The 20,181-nt window shown below is 42.5% G+C and overlaps 1 protein-coding gene across 2 annotated transcripts in view; it reads left to right on the forward strand.

Moving 5' to 3' along the window:
- Window positions 1-20,181, forward strand: part of LOC119652386 (sterile alpha motif domain-containing protein 5) — a 558,631-nt gene that overhangs the window by 365,006 nt on the left and 173,444 nt on the right. The window contains exon 3 of one of the 2 annotated variants that reach the window (XM_038056487.1): window positions 12,827-12,939. The exons of the other annotated variant lie outside the window; for it this stretch is intronic. Within the exon in view, the coding sequence (XP_037912415.1) occupies window positions 12,827-12,895 (69 nt within the window). The 3' untranslated portion in view covers window positions 12,896-12,939. Of the gene's footprint in view, window positions 1-12,826; window positions 12,940-20,181 lie in introns of those variants that run through there. 2 annotated transcript variants of the gene reach the window in all.

Below are 20,181 nucleotides of genomic sequence, written 5' to 3' on the forward strand. Positions count from 1 at the left end.
GAAAAGCCTCCCTAATCTGTTGTATATTACCCGATCCAACATTTTCCTTATAGTGTCTAGAAGACATATGGGTCTATAAGAGGATGCTTCACCTGGAGGTTTATCAGTCTTGGTTAGCAGTACCACCTTTTGCCTGGTCTGCCGATAGTATGTCTCTCTGTCTGTTTTTTTTATTGCAAAAGCTACCGTTGGCTTCTATTGCACGGCTACGTGAGACTCTGATCAACTAAAACCACCTCCTTCTCCTTGCACTATTTCCGCGGAGCTCCTATATAGCCGGACATTACGTGACTGACTTCTTCGTGACTAAGTTTCTCATGGATGTTTGCGATTATCTTTTCGACTTTGATCTCTCGCTCTCGATTCTCTGGCAAAAATCTCAAGCGGGATTATTCCTGCTATCACGCGGGCTGCTTCATTGGACATTGCACAACATGTTTGTACCAAACTGTCAGTCACACACACTTTTGTTAGAAAAGGTTATAGCGATTGACACCAAATTTAGTGGAAAGGTGGCAACTATGGGCGCCTGCGCATACAGTGAACTACATCGCTCTATGTGAAACTTAAGGGCGGGTCCCCGGGGTGTACAATTTTTTCCAGCAAATATCGTCTTGTGGGATATCAAATAAAAGGTATCAATTAGCACTTTTCAATGCCCTTGCATCTAATCCAAAATTGAGGAGGGCTGGGCCTGGAAAGTGGACATTCCTTTGACGGATCCATTCTCAGAACCTGCTCAACCGAAAAATCTGAAAACAAAATTTCTTTCAATGTTATTCCTTATATTCCTTACTAGCTAGGTACAAATGGAATAATTGTTCACACCTTTCTTACCTGAAGCGCCCACCTTCCGATCCCCGAACTTGTTTTCATTTAAGTTCATGTTGAACCTTTTCCGACAGCTGAACATTTTAGTCAATATTTTGTGGATGTTTCAGCCCTTAACCTTGCTTACTTTTTATCCCCCCATCTTTTTCATGTGATTGATTTTTTCAATTTTTTTATTCACGGATGGTATCTTGCTATCATACATTTTTATGGCATATGAAAATTCAATATTTTCTAAACTCAATCAAAACATTAGTATGCCAGCATCGATTTTGAATGTCATCTGATTTTATATTCAATTCGTTTAACATAAGCTCTCCTGACTCTGGGAATTCACACGTTAAAGTATAATTGAACTTTCTACCATGAATTTATTACTTTGTGTAGAGAATATTGGCGAATATCATTTCCCATTTAATACTTCATATATTTTCCCATCTTCTATATTGGAACCAACTGAATACACATTCTCCAAAGAACGCTTCGTCACAAAAATATCCGCGAAAAAATGCGCCCCAAAAATTTACAACCAGCATTAAAAAGAGATTATATCCCTCTGAAAAGTAGCAGTTCGGTGGGAATGCGACTTTTTACGGATCAAGCAATTAAATGAAAACATGCGAAAGGAATTGCAGTGTAAAAATACTGTAAAGGACCGGATGTATTCATATAAATAGGACAAGTACAAGTACAAAATATCCGTTTTTATTTACGACCAGGATCTTGCTGAATTATTGATGTAAAGACGGTAAGAGCCCCGAAACAATTTTTTATTTCCAATCCTATTTCAACTATGTGCGCTGTTTTCCCCTAATGCCCAGTCAACCACCCAACTGATGGCAACACCCAACATACAGAGAAAGAGAAATTGGAATGCAGGAGACGAGCTATAGACCCAGGACATTATAGTGCCGAAGCAAACCTGAAATACACCGGGACCAGCGCGAATGAAAATAGCAACAATTTTACGACGCTGAAGGCTGTGAAAAAGCCAAAATGAAAAATAAAGGAGTCATTTATTATTAATAGACCATCGTCACAAAAATAAAGGGTTGTATTTCCAAACGAATGGCGAAGGCTTTCCCGGGAATCGTGAGGCTTGATTACACATATACGGGTTACGACCCGTGTTTTACACGTGGATCTCTTCGAAACCTGCACTTTCACAGCAAGTACTATGCAGCTCGTATAAGCAGAACACCTATTACCAGCGGCAAAGTTCCTACTTCGGAATGTTCTGAAAATGCAGAAAAGTCTATTAAAAATTAAAATCGACCACCACAAGGAAGGGAGCAGGAAGAACATTGCACGAAAAATTCATGTGAATAGTAATGCGACCAGGAGCAGTGACATTCTCTCATATTGACATAATCCCCTGAACATTCGTTTCGTATCTTATTTTCTTTTATTTTTAATTTTCCTGTCAAAATCACATCCCTTTCCTTCCGCAGGACAGACAGTGGCGGTGCCGATATCTGATATTCATCATGCATTTGTCCATCTAGGAGCGACCCCTCGTCGTTTTAAAACGGCCAATTTTTCAAACAGTAATGCGCAATGTGTATACATCTTGTCGCATAATAATCTTATTTTAGTCGCCTGGGTGTTTTCTGTAAGGACTCAAACCGCTGGCATTGCATTCACCCAAACGAATCAACAAATCCTCCTCACCCTAAATTTTATAATGAGTTAATTTATATGCCGAACTTGAGAACATTCCTCTCAAGTACACACGGAAGAGAAGATAGATCGAACGCGGCTTTTCTTGGAAATTTCTACGCTTGGACTTTATCCGCTGGGGAAAAATATTCTTCCTGCGACACAAGGTGAATTGTGCTTATCCCGCTTTTTGCCCTCATTCTTTTTCGTTGTCATTTTCTATCGTCCCTCGTGCAATAATTTGAAATGAGTAGTCCTTTAAAAGTACGAAAATGTGGACGACACCCTTAAGGTGATGTTGATACTGGTGTAGGCCGTGGCGATATCCATGACATCGATGATCTCCTTGTCCTGAATGAAATTTTGAATTCAAGCATGGAAATCAAGACATTCAAGAGTGAAGTGCGTTCGGAATTTGAAAGAGGCGTTTGAGGAGTGATTTTTTTAGGGAAATGGAAATAGCTTGTAGCGATGCGGGTAGTGATGTGGGAAAATAGGTAAATGAGTAAGGGAATATTTGCAGCCCTAATTTTACTGGCTACGGCGATGCATCTGTTTAGATGTGGTACATACCTAGAGCATCATAACTTAATTGGTTATTACTTCATAGGAAAAATTGTCAACTCTGGATCTGTTTACGGAAGTCTGACTAATTCTGATTAGCTTGTTAACGCTTTCTTTAGCGTGGACCCCGTTAAAAATCTTTAGACTCCACCAAGTTAGGGACTAGATAACGCCAAATTCAAAGAGAATAGTATTATTTTAATATTTCATTTTGAATGAGGCTGCGTTGATGCTTCCTTATTGTCATACTTAATGCAAATTGTAAAGAGGCATTCACATCTGTGACCAGTGGCTAGTGGGATTCAAACCCCCGGCAACCAAATCAACAGGTTGACACCTAACTAACTGGGCTAGCGCATCGTCGAAACCATTAATCACAAAAATTGATTGTCATGTCCTGGCGTAATGCAGGGAAAACTAACAAGACCCCCTATAGAATAGGGCAGAAAACGGCATTAAAGAAGCAATTCTAGTCAGGGCATGTTAGCGAAAAGTAGTAAATCCTGGACAATACCATTTAACGAATAACTTTAGGCAAGGTTGTAGTCGGCCGGTCGGTCGGTATAAATCCCAGGACGAAACGTGGATTGGTACCCACAATGCAGCATAAAACCTGGCAAACACTTGCTGAACCAACACCAACAGCTCTACTACCAAACCCTATCTTCACCTCCACGTGGTGATCACTAGGAGTTCTTTCTTTATGAAAAACTGCAGACGAAGAAGGATGAAGATGAGTCTCCCGCGCTTAAAAACGGGACAAAATGTACCAACTGGTCCTTCAAGTTGGGGGTTGAGTAAGGCTGACAATCCTACATGGAAAACCGATGTTACGAAGCCACGAAAGGAGCCTCGGACAGAATGGATTTTACAATGACGAACCCGGCAACGACAACGGATTAACGATTTGCGCATTTTCTCATGGAACGTGCGCTCCCTGTACAGACCGAATGCTGCTGAGCAGCTAGCCGATACCCTGTCCCAATATAAGGCTGATGTAACAGCGTTACAGAAGATGCGTTGGACCATATATTAGTCGTTGCACCGTATATTATAGCGGCCAACCAGTGAACCATGTGCTCGGAGTAGGTTTCAGCCAAAAATTGAAACCTGCTGTTATCGGCTTTGAAAATATAAGCGAAAGACTATGCACTCTGCGCTTGCGAGGCAATTTTAGAAATATAAGCCTCATAACCGTTTATCCCCTACAGAGGAGACTGCAAAGTCGGAGAAGGATACCTTCTACGAGGCAGTTGAGCGGACCCTAAAAGCCTGTCGCAAGTATGATATCAAAATCATACTTGGAGATTTCAACAGTCAACAGCTCCCATAGCTTACATAGGCATACCAATGATAACGGACTTCGGATTATTCAATTAGCAGTATCGCACCAAATGGTTGTTGGAAGTACCTGGTTTGCGCGGAAAGCGATTCACAAACATACGTGGGCCTTTCCATACGGGACCACTTTCAACCAAATTGACCAATCCCCTCTAACAATCAGGTGAGAGTGAATACTGAAACCATTCACAACACAGCCCTCCGCGACACCAATAAGGCGGAAATGGATGCCGCAATAACCACAGCCAACAGAGGCCCCGGAGATGAACATCAACAAATGATCTTCACAACCACCCGAAGAACGTTATCATTGATACGGCCACAAAGATACTTGGCCATAGCCGCAAAAAAGTCGAAACGGTTGGTTTGACGAATAATGTAAGCTAGCAGCGGCACGGAATGCCGAGTAATGTTGCATTCTCAAAGAACGCGGGCACGCGCGGAGACTTATCCCGAACTCCTGCGAGCGGAGAAACGACTTCACAGACAGAAAAACGAACCTGAGAGAACCTACATGTCTGTGACCAGGCGTGCAATTTCATAGTTATCATATGTCCACGGAATTTTGTTGGAATTGTTGTAGCCGTTTTGGAGAAAAGTGAGCGTGCCAGACAGACAATGAATCCATTCCACTCAAAATCAAATGATTTTCAGAACTCAGAGTGAGTCGGCCTAGCGACAAAATGCTGCATCTAGTTGACCATAGTGACAGCAATAGCATAACAACTAAAACAAAACAAATAAAATGAAAACTAATTTTTATGGGAAGCTTTAGTAAATTTAAAGAGGAAGTTTTTTTTTATTTGTGAAATAAATATTGGGCACATCAACTTTAAATACTAGTTTGTCGGTTGCCAGGTAAGGTAGATAGCAGAAGTTGAATGAAAACATTTTATATAAGTTTAAGATATTTATTTAAATCCAATATCTGACCTGCATCTCATTGTGGTGTGATGTGTGTGTTTGAGAGCTATGAGTACACTGATTCTTCTCCCCTAGCAATTAGCTAGCTTTTAGGGAGTAAATCACTTCCGTAGGAAAAAGAAGGGTAATTAAAAGCTCTAATTCTAGACAAGTGTCTGGAAGTTATTGGCATCAATATAGCACTCCCCTGCCAGTGGTTGAATGCAAGGAAATTACCATGGTTCAGTTGGTCATGTCGTGACACCAAAGCTGTGAATCTGTGGCTTTGTTATTGTTAAATTATTGAAGACCTATCTGGTAACGATCAGTAAATCTAACCTGTGTACCAGATTTCCTTGAGTTTGCCACTTCAGGTTGTTGAACGGGAACTTGAACGATTTTTCGGATGTCTCACTCGGGAGTGAACTTTGCCACGGAGGCTTATTGTTGTTGTTTCGAGATCGGGTTCTCTTCGATATCATCGGCCCTCGCGTAAGCAGGCTTGAGCCGATCGATGGGTACTGTGATGATATGTCCTACCACTTCAACTTTATAGAACTTATCCATTCTACTGACCACCCGATATGAGCCCCGGTATGGATGTTGGAGCATTTTATTTGGGCCATCGTTACGGATGAGGACATGGTTTGTTATTGCCAGTTCTTTGAATATGACAATTATTTTGCTGTCATGTTGACTCCCATTGACTGCACGTAAAATTTGGAAACGCTGTATACCTGCTCGTTGTTGGACTGTAAGTCCAAAAATTCGCCCGGCAGGCGAGTTTTTAAAACAACCTCGATCCAACCTGTCTTCTTTGATCTGATGATCCGAAGGGGTATGCCAAACCTAGAAATCCATGTGTCAAAGAACGCTGTGGCAACTGTGATGGTTTCTTGATTGGGGATTGGTGCGACTTCTAGCCAAAGTGAGAAGCGGTCTACCATGGCCAGGCAGTAGCTAGCTTTGTCCCTCGCAATAAGGTATAACGATAAGATCCAAATGAACGTGTGCTCAAATCTAGATGATGGCGGGAAAATCCTGAGTGGTGCAGTCACATGACGAGTCATATTCGATCGCTGACAATTATTAGAACCACGCGTCCAATTCCTATAATCGGTTTTGATAGATGGCCAAAAATACCTCTGTGTTACCAGTTTAACGGTAGCGTTTGTTCCTCGGTGGGATAAGTAGTGTAAGCTGTTGAAAATAGTTTTTCGAAATGGTTGAATGATGTGAGGTCGGATGGTACCAGTGGATACATCACATACATACATTTTTTGTGGAAGGCAAAGGTTAGCAGCTTGTAACCGGTAAAAATGGTGAATTCTCTTGCCTTAACCATATGACGAAGTATGGGTTTACAAACATCCGCTATAGCGAATCTCTATGGGAAATCCCATCGCAAGCCAAGATTAAGTGTGAGGTTAGCGATTCCGTATGTGACGGTGTGATTGATGTTCCTTTGGTAGACGGAAGCTCGAACCGTGTCTTTCTACATATTCCTTGGAATTTTGAACCTTGGGGACGTAGACTTCTGGGTGTGGGTTGTGAATGCGATTACGAATGGAAGCGTCGACGTTCACGTCCGAACGAATTCTCGGGTTGGGACTCCTATTTGGCCATGTGTAGTTCCATTCGCAGCCTTGCAACCTGACATGATAATTGCTGGACGAGTTGCGTTAAACTGATTTGCGCTATTGAAGGCAAGGATTTTGGTTCTACGATACTTGATGGGAAGAAAGGTAATTAAAAGTTCTAATTCTAGACAAGTGGCTGGAAGTAATTGGCATCGCCATACTAGCAAGGCGAAGGAATGATGGGAATCCTCCGCAGGCTTCAGAAAAGGCGGGCATAATAAAGTCTAAAATATCTTTACAACCAAAATTTCTCGAAAAAAGTCCTCGAGAGTTTGATCTTGAAAATAGCCACTTTTCACCTAAATTGTGTGTCTTTTTCTAATGCTTATCAATTACACAAAAATTATTATTTTTGGAGCCACATATATATTTCATTAAAGGACACGTAGATTAATAGAAAATGTTGAGGTAGTGTTTCCCTCAGATTATTGATTTTGAACCTCCTACTAACCTAACAATAATTTTCTCTCACCAGAGCCGCCCGAATGCTCTAATTTTCGAAGTTACGAACTAATCATTTTATTAAAATTCGAAATTTGAAAGTACTCACAACGCTTTAGATACATATGTATACGTTCTTTTATAATATTCCAAATCCCCTCCCTCCTTTTTATCGATGACTGTGTTAAGCCATCCAATTCTCTAAAGTGATGTCCCACCTTCCAACTGAAAGAAAGAAGATCCTTTTACCATTTTTGTATGCGTCCATCAATCCTTGAGATATCAGGAAGCACACTACCCACCATCCTCAAGTATTCTGAATTCATTTTAATAAAAGATGACACTTTTGTTATAAATTCGAAATTAAATGGCAAATGTTACACACTGGTACGATTTTAAGTAAACGAGAGGACAGTCAAGCAGCTTGTTTGCCTAGTCAAGAAGGGTCTGTCAAATGCAGGCCTCTATCATCCTCTCGAAGAACGCTGGCCGGTCGTTCTCAATTCAGTCATTTTGAAATCTCAATACCAGCCAACCAACCGACGGCATTTGCTTTTCTAGAAATCCCTGAATAATTTAAAGTTCTGTTCGGGAGCACCAAAAGATGATGAAAAAGGACGTTGGGTTCGGTTGTCTTCCTCTGCTTCTGTTGTCTCATGATTCGACCCCGGCCACTTCCCTTCGTCCTGTTTGAATGTAAGATGTGCTTCTGTACCGAAAGGTAGCAAGAAGGTGCCTGTCGATTTTCAAGATGAAATCATGCTTTCCTATTCGTGCTGTTGAATGCTGTGTCGTCGGGCTTTCTACTATGAGAAGTCACTTGAGGAACATTTCACAGAATATTATTATTATTTTTTCTGCTTTTTGCAATTGAATTTGAATACTTCGACATGTTCTGTGAATGGTCCTACAGGGACATTTGAATAATACTCCGGCTTATAGCACTGTCATTGCCACGACAGGCAGGATGGCATCGTGTTTAATTCCCTAAAAACCGATTTATCAGTATTTGAAATTTAAATTCTGTGTTAAATGTGATTTAGCACTTTAATTGGTTTACACAGACAAAGCAGAAATGTGGAAGAATTGTCCTGAAGTGAAATGAGTGTCATCAGTATGAGATTTTGGAGGATTTGGGCTAGTGTTGCGCTCCCAGAACTCCCAGATGAAGAGGTATTTAGTCACTTACATAGTTCGTAGATTTGTGATTCAATTGCATTTTCCAAGTTAATGTTCGCCTCAAAAATTCCATCAATTTCTACCCCAGTTTGATCGGAAGGATATACGGAAATTGTCGTTTACATCGCTCAAACTCATTCCACCGAGCAAACAAGTAGATTTTCTTCAGTGATTTCTCAATCAAGGCACTCCCACTACTAAAACAATCGTTAAACTTTAACTTTTAATTACCAACTTTTCAAGTCCCTCCCGTTGTATCCAGTCCATGCACGGATCCTGCAAGTACAACCAGCACCCTCAACCAATCGCCTGCAGCCCGCCCAACTCGTTGACTATCGCAATTACCTGGCCGAGCATGTGAAAATTCCTGCGGTCCGCGAAAAAACTCCACTCTGAAATGGCAATTCATTGAAATTTCCGCGGAACAATCCCTAAGCGAACGGTTTTTCACCACTTGCATGAGTGATATGTATGGTTCCGATTTGATTTTTCTTCTGCTGTTTACCATGCGAACTCAACACTGTTCCCGGTGGCGAAGTGGATTGAATGACGGAGAATGTGATTGCTCTCCTTCGGGAAAGTTTTTCATGTTTACGTTTGACACGAAACAGGTGCAATTTATACGTTATATGCACGCAAACTTTTTTTCTCGAAATTACCATCAATTCTTTCGATAGTTTTCTCTCATGTGGCTTGAGATAATATGGAAACATAAGGAACTCGCATATGCAGAATGAAGACATTATCTGTCTCGGAGGGTGAGTTTTCCATTGTTTGAATTTGAAGTGGTTCTGCTTTTCTGAAGTTCTCCAGTCACGTAAGTGGTTCTGCCTTAGAAAGGTTTTGTAATAAAGAAAGTTTGAATTTACTTTGCTCATTTATAATATTGTATAAAAAATTCCTTCATATCGGAGTTTTCCCATGAGGGAAGTTTTCTCATCGTTGGATGGGAACAGTTCGTAATTTACCTATAAAGATGTTTAAAAATATAAAGATATTTGCATGTGACTGAGAAATCCTAGAGCTCTAAGGTTCATTTGGTAAATAACTGAGATACACAAAAGGAAATTCAAATTTGATGAAAATATTGACACATACATATTCACATAGGACGGACTTTTTTCAGATTTTTCGGTTGAGTAGTTTCTGAGAATGGGTCCGTTAAAGAAATGATCACTTTCGACGCCTCGCACTCCCCACCTTTCCAACAAATATCAAAACTAAGACCAGCTTCGGAAAGTACTAACCGAAACGTTTCATTTGATACTACATGACTATATTTGAAGAAAAAATCTTTTACACCTCCCTTTTGCATGCATGGGGACCCCGCTTACAGTCAATGTAGAATTATCTAACTTAAGCGGCGACCTCCACACAGGAGGGCGTGACACGCCATTTTGGAATCAATGCACTGTGTTTGTCCTTTCCTTAAAGAGCAGCTTGTCCGTTTGATGAAGAGCGATGTTGGCCTAAAAGGTGAAACTAAAAGTAGTTATACGGCGAATTCACGTCTTCCAGCAAAAATCTTAGCCTTTGACGGAGGGGAAGTTTTGGGCAGGTTTGAGTTTATAGCAGCATCTAGGTGGTCCTGCAAGGTTTTTGATATTGGAGACTACTGTTGTCACTGTCATTTTTCCTTTCAGGATGATGTTTTTGAGAGCTCTTCTAGATATGAATTCAAACGAGCCCTATAGTTTTCTATTTCGTTTGTGGTAACGTAAACGATGATGCCGTCAACATGCTACAAGATCCTATCTGGGTTGGACGATGAAAATGGTTCGGGATATTCGTGGCAAAAAATGAAGAAAAGGTAGCTGAGGGGATGAAGCCTTACTAAATTCTACCTGGAATGACGCAGGGAGTGGAGAAAGCTGCTGCTGAATTTTACTTCGGTTTCCCCCCTTTCTAGAAAGCACAAGATTGGCTTACAGAGCAGCGGCAAAAAGTGAATGATATTTTCTAGATTATAAACCAGTCTCTATTACCATATAGAGTCGAAAGTTATTCATATTTCGATGAGACACGCGGCAGTATCTAACGATTAATCCCAAAGAAGATTTTCATTTTTGGACTTAGCACACTGGAAGTCTGGCATAGTGTTGTTTTTATCGCAATACCTGTCTGCCATGGACTTTATTGTCCATTCAAAAATTTTAGCGGATGTTAAGAGATTGGAGATATGGCCTAAGTTCGAAGCAGGTATTTTCCACGCCGCCCGTTTCGACATGAACCTTTCGACACCACGCCTTTTCACCCGAGTTGGTCCTAATCACCGAATCAAAGGATCTATCCTGCAAAAGATTCTATCTAAGAAGACCAATAACCATACGTTTCTATTGCATTCTAAAGATGCAAAAGGGTATCAAAACATACATACATATATAGCATATATGAATAGAGAGAAGAGAAGCTATTCAGTCCAAGTCATTGAAATTTAATTATTTGTTTACAAGTATTTAATAAGTTTAGCGACATAAGTCACTGTCAGCTAGAAGTAACCCAAAACTGTCCTCTATGTCTGGATGGCCCAAGTGATTAGAGCGCTAGCGGAAGGTCGTGGTTCAAATCTCACTGGTGGCAGAGGGATTTGTTATCAAGTGTGTCAGTTCGCACTTGGCACGTAGGCCATACTTTGTTGCAAAACCATGCCCTCTAGCATAATTCAGTAGCCATGAAGGGCGGTTCAGGGCCACACAGAACCAAAGGGGACTCGACGAATCCCCCTGGAAGATGCCCCTCCGTATACCGATGGGCTCTGAGGTATTAGCACTCTGAGATGTACGTACTGATGAGGTGATATGCCACCCTTTGATTAGTTTCGGATCAATGCGACACAGACGTTGGACATCAATTAGACAGGTATGCGGTACGCTGTCCTTGGCCTTGGCATAATCGATATAGCCACTAATGATGTTTGTTTGGCCTCTAGTTGCTTGCCCTACAACTACCGAGTCGATAATGAGTTGCTCTTTGCAACCCCTTGACCCAACTCGGGTGCCCTTCTACTCTTCGGACAGATTGTTGTTGGGTTCGAGGTGCACATTGAGCCTTCCACTAATAATGGACGTTATGAATTTGTAGAGGGTTTGTAAGCAAGTAATTGGACTTGTATCTGCGAGGTCCTGCACCGTATCCTTTTTTAAGGCAAGATAGGTAATACCCGGAATGAAGAATGGTGGAAATTCCTCCGGGCGATTAATGACCTGATTTATGCTATGTGCCAACTGGCTGTGTTTGCTGGTAAATTTTTTATAACAGAAATTCTGCACTCGCGGGTGTTCCTCCGTTCTTCGAGCTTCCTTCAATAAAGGACTTTCGATTGCTTTACTGCACACCAAAACAAACCAGATCCGTGTAATTAGATCATCTTTTCGCGTAAAAACGTTTCGTGTAGAAAATCAACTGACCAAAACCTTACTCCGAGAAACGTACCTGACCATGGAGATTTGTAGGATGCTCTATGGTGGATAAGCTTTACCAGGTGCGCGCGATATTTCCTTAAATCTACTCGAATCATTGTTGCATCGGTTTTTGCGGGAATAGAAGTTTTCTCACTGCTATTTTCTAGAAAGCTTTATTTTTAGGAATTCGATGCCTCGTTGTTGTAATTAGGGATGAATTGACCAAGTTTTTGCAAAATACCTCTACCTGGCTTCACTCTCATTAGCGTTTTCACATCAATTCTTACTGCTTTTCCGTGGGTATTGTCTGTAGATGCAATATTAGCCAATTTGCTGACAAAGGTTCTTGTTACACCAAAATAGTCCTTTTGAATAAAATGGTTACAGTATTTGAGGTGACTTGAAGACGAGGAAAATTTTTAGTGATCATCTTAGTATTAACTTTGGCGTTAGTAATATATAATTGAATATCTTGTTTACGTCACTTTATTGGTGCTTCAAAAGAGGGGCGGTTATTTGACACCGTTGCAAATTTGGCATCAATGTAAAATGACTAGAAGAAGTGCATGAAATATACTGAAGAATGTATTTAGGACTAATCGGAGGCATTGAGTAGTTTCATGGTTATCTACCCCTCATATAAAAGGTACGTTGTTTCTTTCCTAATAATTGACTGTTCACGGGAGAGTTCCGTCTTTAGTTTTTAATCTCAGATTGAGGTTTTATCGTGTAAAATTTTGGGTGTCCTCCCTCGAAAGTTAAATAGTTAGTAGAAGTATCCCTTTTTATTCTATACATTACTCTAACTCGAATTTCAGACATTTTTTATAAAATCTGATATCTTAATATATTTTTTAATCTTTTCAGGTAAGCTTCAAATTAGTCCAACAAAGTCAACTATATGTAAGTACGTATATGTGCGCGAAAACTTATTGAGAAGACTGAATCGCTTCAGTATACATATTGTCTTCTATTCAATATTGCTGGAGTTATTAGTGAATTCGGGCGGTTGAATTTCAGTCATATACGGGATTATCCATTTCATCGCAGCAAAATTGTAGCCTTATAATTTCGTAGCTGTGTCTCTCAACTAATCGATTCCGCCTTGAACAAATAGAGGACGTATCTCCCCAAGGGCACAGTGACCACAGTAGTTAAAATTTTTGGGCACTTGTCTGTCAGCCCATGATGACGGTAGCTGATACCAAATGGTTTTGTTTCTAACCCCATTATTCGGCTCCTTGTCCGGATAGCTGAGTGGTGAGAGCATAAGGCTGTCATACGGAAGGTCGCGGTTCAAATCTCACTGGTGGCAGTGGAATTTGTATCGTGATTTTACATCGGATACCAGTCGACTCAGCTGTGAATGAGTACCTGAGTCAAATCAGAGTAATAATCTCGGGTGAGCACAATGCTGACCACATTGCCTCCTATAGGGTATCCTGTAGTGTACCGCCACGGTCTTGAATGAAGTGTTCTAACACACTTCAAGGCCCTGATCCAATATGGATTGTTGCGTCAACGATTATTTCCGAGTTATCACAATCTCGGCAGATGCCGGATTTTACCTAATACTAGCACTAAGTGCCAAATATTTAGGCTCGGACGATCCTACCTACTTAAAAACTAAAGGGGCACTGGTGGTGGTGGCCGGTGGTAGGTCAGTGGGAGAATCCGTCGAGTACTCCCCGCAACATTGAGCACGTATGCAGAATGGTGTACTTCTGCATGGTTTGAACCAGACTGTGCGAAAGTCCCAGGACATCAAGGGAAGCCGTGAGGGATTTAGGTACAATACCTGTAGCGCGACAATATTATGGGAACTACAACCACCTGCTCGAGACGCCAAATTTCTTTGATTTCCCGAGCCAATGGCTCATAGTTCACCTTCTTCTCCACGTATTTCCGTTCAATGTTGCTATTATGGGGGATAGCAACATCAATAATATATGCGGAGCGACCCGTCTTGTCAACTAGCAGTACGTCAGGCTTGTTGTGTGCGGTATGGCGATCAGTCAGAACTTGCCGGTCCCAATACATGCTGTAAGCAGAACTATCAAGTACTGCTTGCGGCTCATATCGGTAAACCGGACATGTCCCCGTGATCAGCCCATGCTTGTATGCAAGGTTTTGATGGATAACCTTACATACAGCATTATGCCTGGTGATGTATTGCACCGGTGCCATAACAGTACAGCCAGAAATGAGATGGTCCAACGTCTCTAACGCCAAACCACACATTCTGCACTGGTCGTTCTCCACCCGTTCTTTCATGATGAGCTTTTTATAAGCTCGGGTGGCGAACACGCCATCCTGAATGGCACACATGAACCCCTCCGTCTCAGCAAAGAGCTCCCCAGCACACAGCCATCTGTTCGACAGATGCAAATCGACAAATGGCTGCCAAAGACAATTCACGTGTTTACCGTGCATTGCCTTCGACTTCCATTCCTCGATCCGCTCTTGGTCCGACTTCACCCCACTCAGAGGATTGAAAGATCGATCCTTCAAGTTAAGTGGAGTCAGTCCACAGTCTGCCTTACAGACAGCCGCATGCAAGGGACTCGTCTGCTCTTTACTGTAAAAATAAGCGCGCAGCGAGTCGACTTGGCGATGATGTTGTGCCGCCACGTCAACCACGCCCCTACCTCCGATGTCACGAGGCAGGTTCATCCGCTCCACGGCAGACTTTGGGTGATGCATTCGGAATTTGGACATAGTTGTCCGTATCCGCCGCTGGACGTTTTCCAGGTCGGTCTTCGTCCACGGCAATATTCCAAATGCATAAGCCAGTGAAGGGATGGCGAATACATTCAACGCGCTTATTTTATTCTTCCCCGAGAGATGCGATTTCAGCACCAGCTTTACACGTCGCAGCAATTCGGACAACAGAGCTTCCTTCAGATCACCAACTCGAGCATGGGTTCCTTGCAGAAATCCTAGGTACTTGTAGAAGTCTGTCTCGGTCATAGCTTCGATGTGGAGGTCACCAATGCTATGTCCGGCATGTGGCTCGTGATGACCTTTGTCGATGGCTTGGATTCGACATTTGTCTAATTCAAACTCCATCCGAATATCACGGCTGAACATGTCTATTATTCGTAACAGACTTCTAAGATGGTTGTCAGTACCAGCATACAACTTGATGTCATCTAGGTACATCAAGTGTGTCAGTTCGCACTTAGCACGTAGGCCATATTTTATTGCAAAACCATGCCCTCTAGCATCATTCAGTAGCCATGAAAGGGGGTTCAGTGCCATTCAAAACCAAAGAGGACTCAATGAATCCCCCTGGAAGATGCCCCGCCGTATACGGATGGGCTCTGAGGTATTAGCACCCTCAGAAGTACGGACTGATAAGGTGGTATGCCACCCTTCCATGACTGTCGCCAAAAACTTTATTAGTTTCGGATCAATGCGATACAGATGTAGGATGTCGATTAGCCAGGTGTGCGGAACGCTATCAAAAGCATTGGCATAATCGATATAGCAACTGAAGAGGTTTCTTTGGCCTCTAGTTGCTTGTCCTACAACTACCGAGTCGATAATGAGTTGCTCTTTGCAACCCCTTGACCCAACTCGGCAGCCCTTCTGCTCCTCGGACAGAATATTGTTGGTCTCGAGGTGCGCATTGATCCTTCCACTAATAATGGACGTGATGAATTTGTAGAGGGTTGGTAAGCAAGTGATCGGTCTTGTGTCTGCGGGGTCCTGCACCGTGTCCTTCCCCGCAGTGAGGAAAGGTGGAAATTCCTCCGGCCGACTCATGACCTCATTTATACTGCGTGCCAACCGGCTGTGTACGCTGGTAAATTTCTTATACCAGAAATTCTGCACCTGATCCAGACCTGGGCCCCTCCAGTTCTTCGAGCTGTTTATGGCTCGTCGAACTTCCTCTTCGGTAACATCCGCGAAATTCATGCCAGGTGTATTGACATGGCGGGTGCCTTCGGCGGTGATCCACTCAGCATGCTCAGCATGCTGGGCAGGTAACCCCCAAAGTCCACCCCAATACTCTTTCGCTTCCGTCACCGAGAACTGTATTGTCTGGGCGCTCTGTTGGGATTCGTTGAGAGGTCTGAAAAAACTCCGCTGGTTCCTCGCGTATGTTGCATTCTGGACACGTCTGGAATAACTTTCGCCATACCGCCGTAACCGACTGCATATGACAGAAAGTTTCTGTTTTAGTGTGTCCAGAATTTCAACAACGGGTGTCTCACAGGGGGTGGCATAGTTCCGGTAAACCCTCTGCACTTTGTTTCTCACCCGTCGGCTGGCATTGCCAGTGTTGATCTGAATCAGTCTAGCAATGTCCTGCCTTAGTGAGTCCCGCCGACGTTCCAGACGAATTTTCCATGGTGGATCTCTTTTGTCACTCAAACCAATAACACGAAAGCGAATCTTCTGACCGTGCAATCTGATAGCCGCAACTGCACCACAATACACAAGTGATTGTAGTTGCAGCACCGACATATCAACACACAGTCGAGATGCAATCTCATCATTGATTTGAGATAGAATTCCCGGAGTTGCTGGAGATGCATAGAGCCTGGGAATGCCTGGTCTATGCAAAGGATCCATATCCGAGAATTCTATACACGCTCTTTGGAATTCGTCCCGAACCTCAGCGGAAACCTCAGCTGGACGGTGGAGAAGAGTGCTTCGGCGAGTACTGAACCTGTTGCCTGCAGTGCGGCGTGATGTTGTTGATGCCGCCGCCTCTGCCCCCATCGACTCTCGGTCACCAGTTTCCCCGATGACTTCAAGTCGAACACGTTCCCTGATGGTGGCCGGGATTGTGTCGCTGCGAGTAATAAAGCGGTACTGGTCTGCGACTCGCTGCATAGTCACGTGCGCGAATTGCGGGAAACGCTCGACGAATCTCTGGTGCAACAAGGGGCGGTAAGATGTTGTATCCGCCCCCGCCGTTATTTCGTAGTAGGAGCGGACCTTAAATTTCTCCTTCTTCTCATTTTTGGTGGTGCATTTTATCCCTAGCTGCCAGGTGTGTAGATAGCTTCCTTAGTGAGTAATCTGCAAGATTGCAAAGTTCCTGCACTTTCCTCATCTACCCCCTGAGACGCTGCGGTGGCGTACAGCCATTCAGACTGAAGCTATCCATCCCTCCTCCTTTCACAACCGGGCTTGGGACCGGCTTCGGCGGAGTTCTTATTATTATTATTATTCGGCGCCTTATTTTTCTTATTTCCTATAATTCCTAGGCACGTATTTTACGGAGATTTCGGTATTAACTTCCCAAAAACTGACCTTGCATGTGATAGTTGCTTACTGTCTTCTTTGCTCGCAATGACAACCTAGATTTTTTACTACTAAACATTGTGAGAGGTGAAAATAGGCCCCTGGACATTCTCTCCTATTTCGGTTGACTTCTCGCGCTGCTCTCTGCTTGAAAAATTTGAAGGATCAAATGAAAATAACTGAGGATTTACTATTTGTTATTGTGGTTTCGTGCATGCAATTTAGAGGGGATACTTTCCAAAATTTAAAATATTTTTAGGTGGACATTGATTTAATATAATTAAATTTAGAATCCTCATTTTAATTCGGGACAATGAATTTCAATTATTTTCTAATTTGATGCAAAGTATTAAAAGGGCTTATCGCAAAGTTTCAATTTCAATTTATCGCTGATAAACTGTAATAAATTTGGATTTATTGTAAGAATATATGGATTAATTAACTCTCTAAAGCATTCAAATGAATTATATGGCAAAATGATTGGGCTTCATATAGGATTAGCAGTGGTTCTATAAAAGTTTTTAATTTCATTTTCCTTCACCGCTGTTTCATGATTCACCAGATACCCCCCCCCCCCCCCCCCCCCCCCTCCAACTTTGCCTTAGAGTTACGTCTATTGAAAACCAAAGGAAATAAGGCAGACTGACAAGACTTTCCACACTGGAAAGCATATTGATTGAGCCGTCGTATTTGCTCGTTTGAATAGTTCTCCTTCCCAGGCTCTGCTGTAGAGACTACTTTAATCTAAAGTCTATTTCTATCCGCCGTTATGACTTGTAGCAATGGACATCTTCCTATGGCTCCTGACAGCTGCTAAGGTCTTTATACAAATATTTGGGGACGATCTAGTTGTAACAATTATAAGTCTGCAGAAAGAGTACACGAACGCCTCAGTGTAACCCTGCAGGTAATTCACAGTTGTTGCCTCTGTTACGTACTCACAGTAAACGTTAAGAACACTGGACTATTCAGCTAGTGCAGACAGTCAAATATCTAGGAGTACAACTTCACTCCAAGCTCACGTGGAAGCACGAAACTCAAAGGATCATTTGTCTAAGTATCACTAGAGAAATGTGTGCTTCGTCGACCTCCGTATTCGAAGCTATCCTAATCTACCTCCCATTCATTTGGAGGCGAAACGGAAAACACCTAACGACGTGTGTAGGCTTGATACCATTGGCGTCTATTTGAAAATCTCTTGGAAAACATCTGGTGAAAATATTTAAGACCGCATGGTCAGTTTAAATTGCAATTGGCGGTGCAACAATGGCAATGTTCTCATTTGCAAAAGGTGTTTGGCGGTGTCCAGTCGGCACAAGTCTGGTTCCATGAAATTGTGTTGAGTCAGTTTTATTCATGGAACTAGTGAAGCTTTACGTTCCTCCGCTTCTTTCGTTGGGGGTTTAGAGGAACGTTCAAAAATTCTAGGTGGGATTTAGGCTGTAGTGCTTTTACCAATGTGCCCCCATATAGGGGTTTTGCCAATGTTTGTTCTACCCTCTAGCCTAGACCCATCGTGCAGAAGCACAATTAAGTTGTTGCCATTTGTTCTAGTTCGTTTGAGTCTAGGATCATAATCGTTTTTTTTTTCTAAATAAAAATGGCACTCTACAGTTTCCCGATATGATTGACTTTCAATCTTTCAAGAAAAAAGTGTACCATCATAAGATGACTGGCGTATTTTTAGCCTCTTTCCATCCAGTTCAAACACTAAACTGAGATCCTCCACGCTGTCGATTTATCATTCGTAAACTTCAACCTGCAACGTCCAGCGTCTGAGATCAATTCTGGATTTTGTTTACCAAGCATGCCAATGATATCCCCTGCTTTTCTTTGAGGACCAGGTATCTTACATTCGACTTGCTTTATCCTGCTCAATTTGGTCTTGATGCTGGTGAACATAACCCGACCGCTATAACTAATCCCAGAAATTGCCTGATGGAATGACTTTAAGAGAGCCTGATTAGTGCACATCCCCGGCCGGCTTGCACAGCCCCGGCCGCTAGTTTGCTTCTCTGAAGTTTTGCCATCCTTAGAGGAAGTCTTACAACAGCGGTCAAAAAGAAGATGCTACTTGCGCATACGTCCTTTTCTTTTCCGCCAGAATTTCACAGGACATTACCACACCAGGTGGTGCTGCAACAATCGTGTCCTAATTTCCATGTAGCTTCGGTACGCATGGATCCACTTTCAATGCCGGTATTAGGCCAGTTACGTTCGCATCACTGCTTTCCCTTTTCTTCCAATTTGCCTAGCAGAAGCGAATGAAAGTGCCCCAACAGGTAGGATTTAGACTTTAGTTCCGCTGCGTTAGTAAATAAAGTTTCCTTTCGCCGTGTGTTCTTCCGTTTTCCGGACGATTTAAATAATAGTACCACAGATTGGCCTGTTGGAGGTCGGTTTGCAGCTTCTCTGATCAGCAAAGAAAGCCAACCTATTGATAGGCTATGACGGCAATGCAATATATGCGCTTTGGGCCAGCTCGGAAATCAACGAAAGGAGTGAGTCATTCTTTGATTTTATTATTAATACAAATCTACCAATATGTAACAGGGGCGGCATTCCAACCTGTCATTTTCCTAACTCGGAGAACTGTGCAGACTGGAAGGAGATTCTTGGTATAATCCTACTAACCGACAATGGGATTTTACGGGTGGAAAACTGTCTGGAGTGTCTGACCCGAGATACATCTCAGATCGTACTTAGATACTTTTCACCCCAGATTTCGTCGCAGAGATTTCCAAACCTTCCAGGGGCCCCAGAAGTATAGACTGGTAGAAGTCTGGTCAAGTTATCAAGGAGAAACTCTCCAGTGCGCAAATTAGCAAGATTGGCACGACAGACAAACTAGGGAAAAGGCACTCGAAAACGGGCAGGCGCGGTTATGAATTTGCGAAGACCATATAGCAAATCCTGGACAAACACTTAAGAATTATGGATAGAACGCGTTTGTCTAAGTCCCA

The sequence above is a fragment of the Hermetia illucens genome, chromosome 3, assembly GCF_905115235.1.
Source record: "Hermetia illucens chromosome 3, iHerIll2.2.curated.20191125, whole genome shotgun sequence".
Taxonomy (NCBI): domain Eukaryota; kingdom Metazoa; phylum Arthropoda; class Insecta; order Diptera; family Stratiomyidae; genus Hermetia; species Hermetia illucens.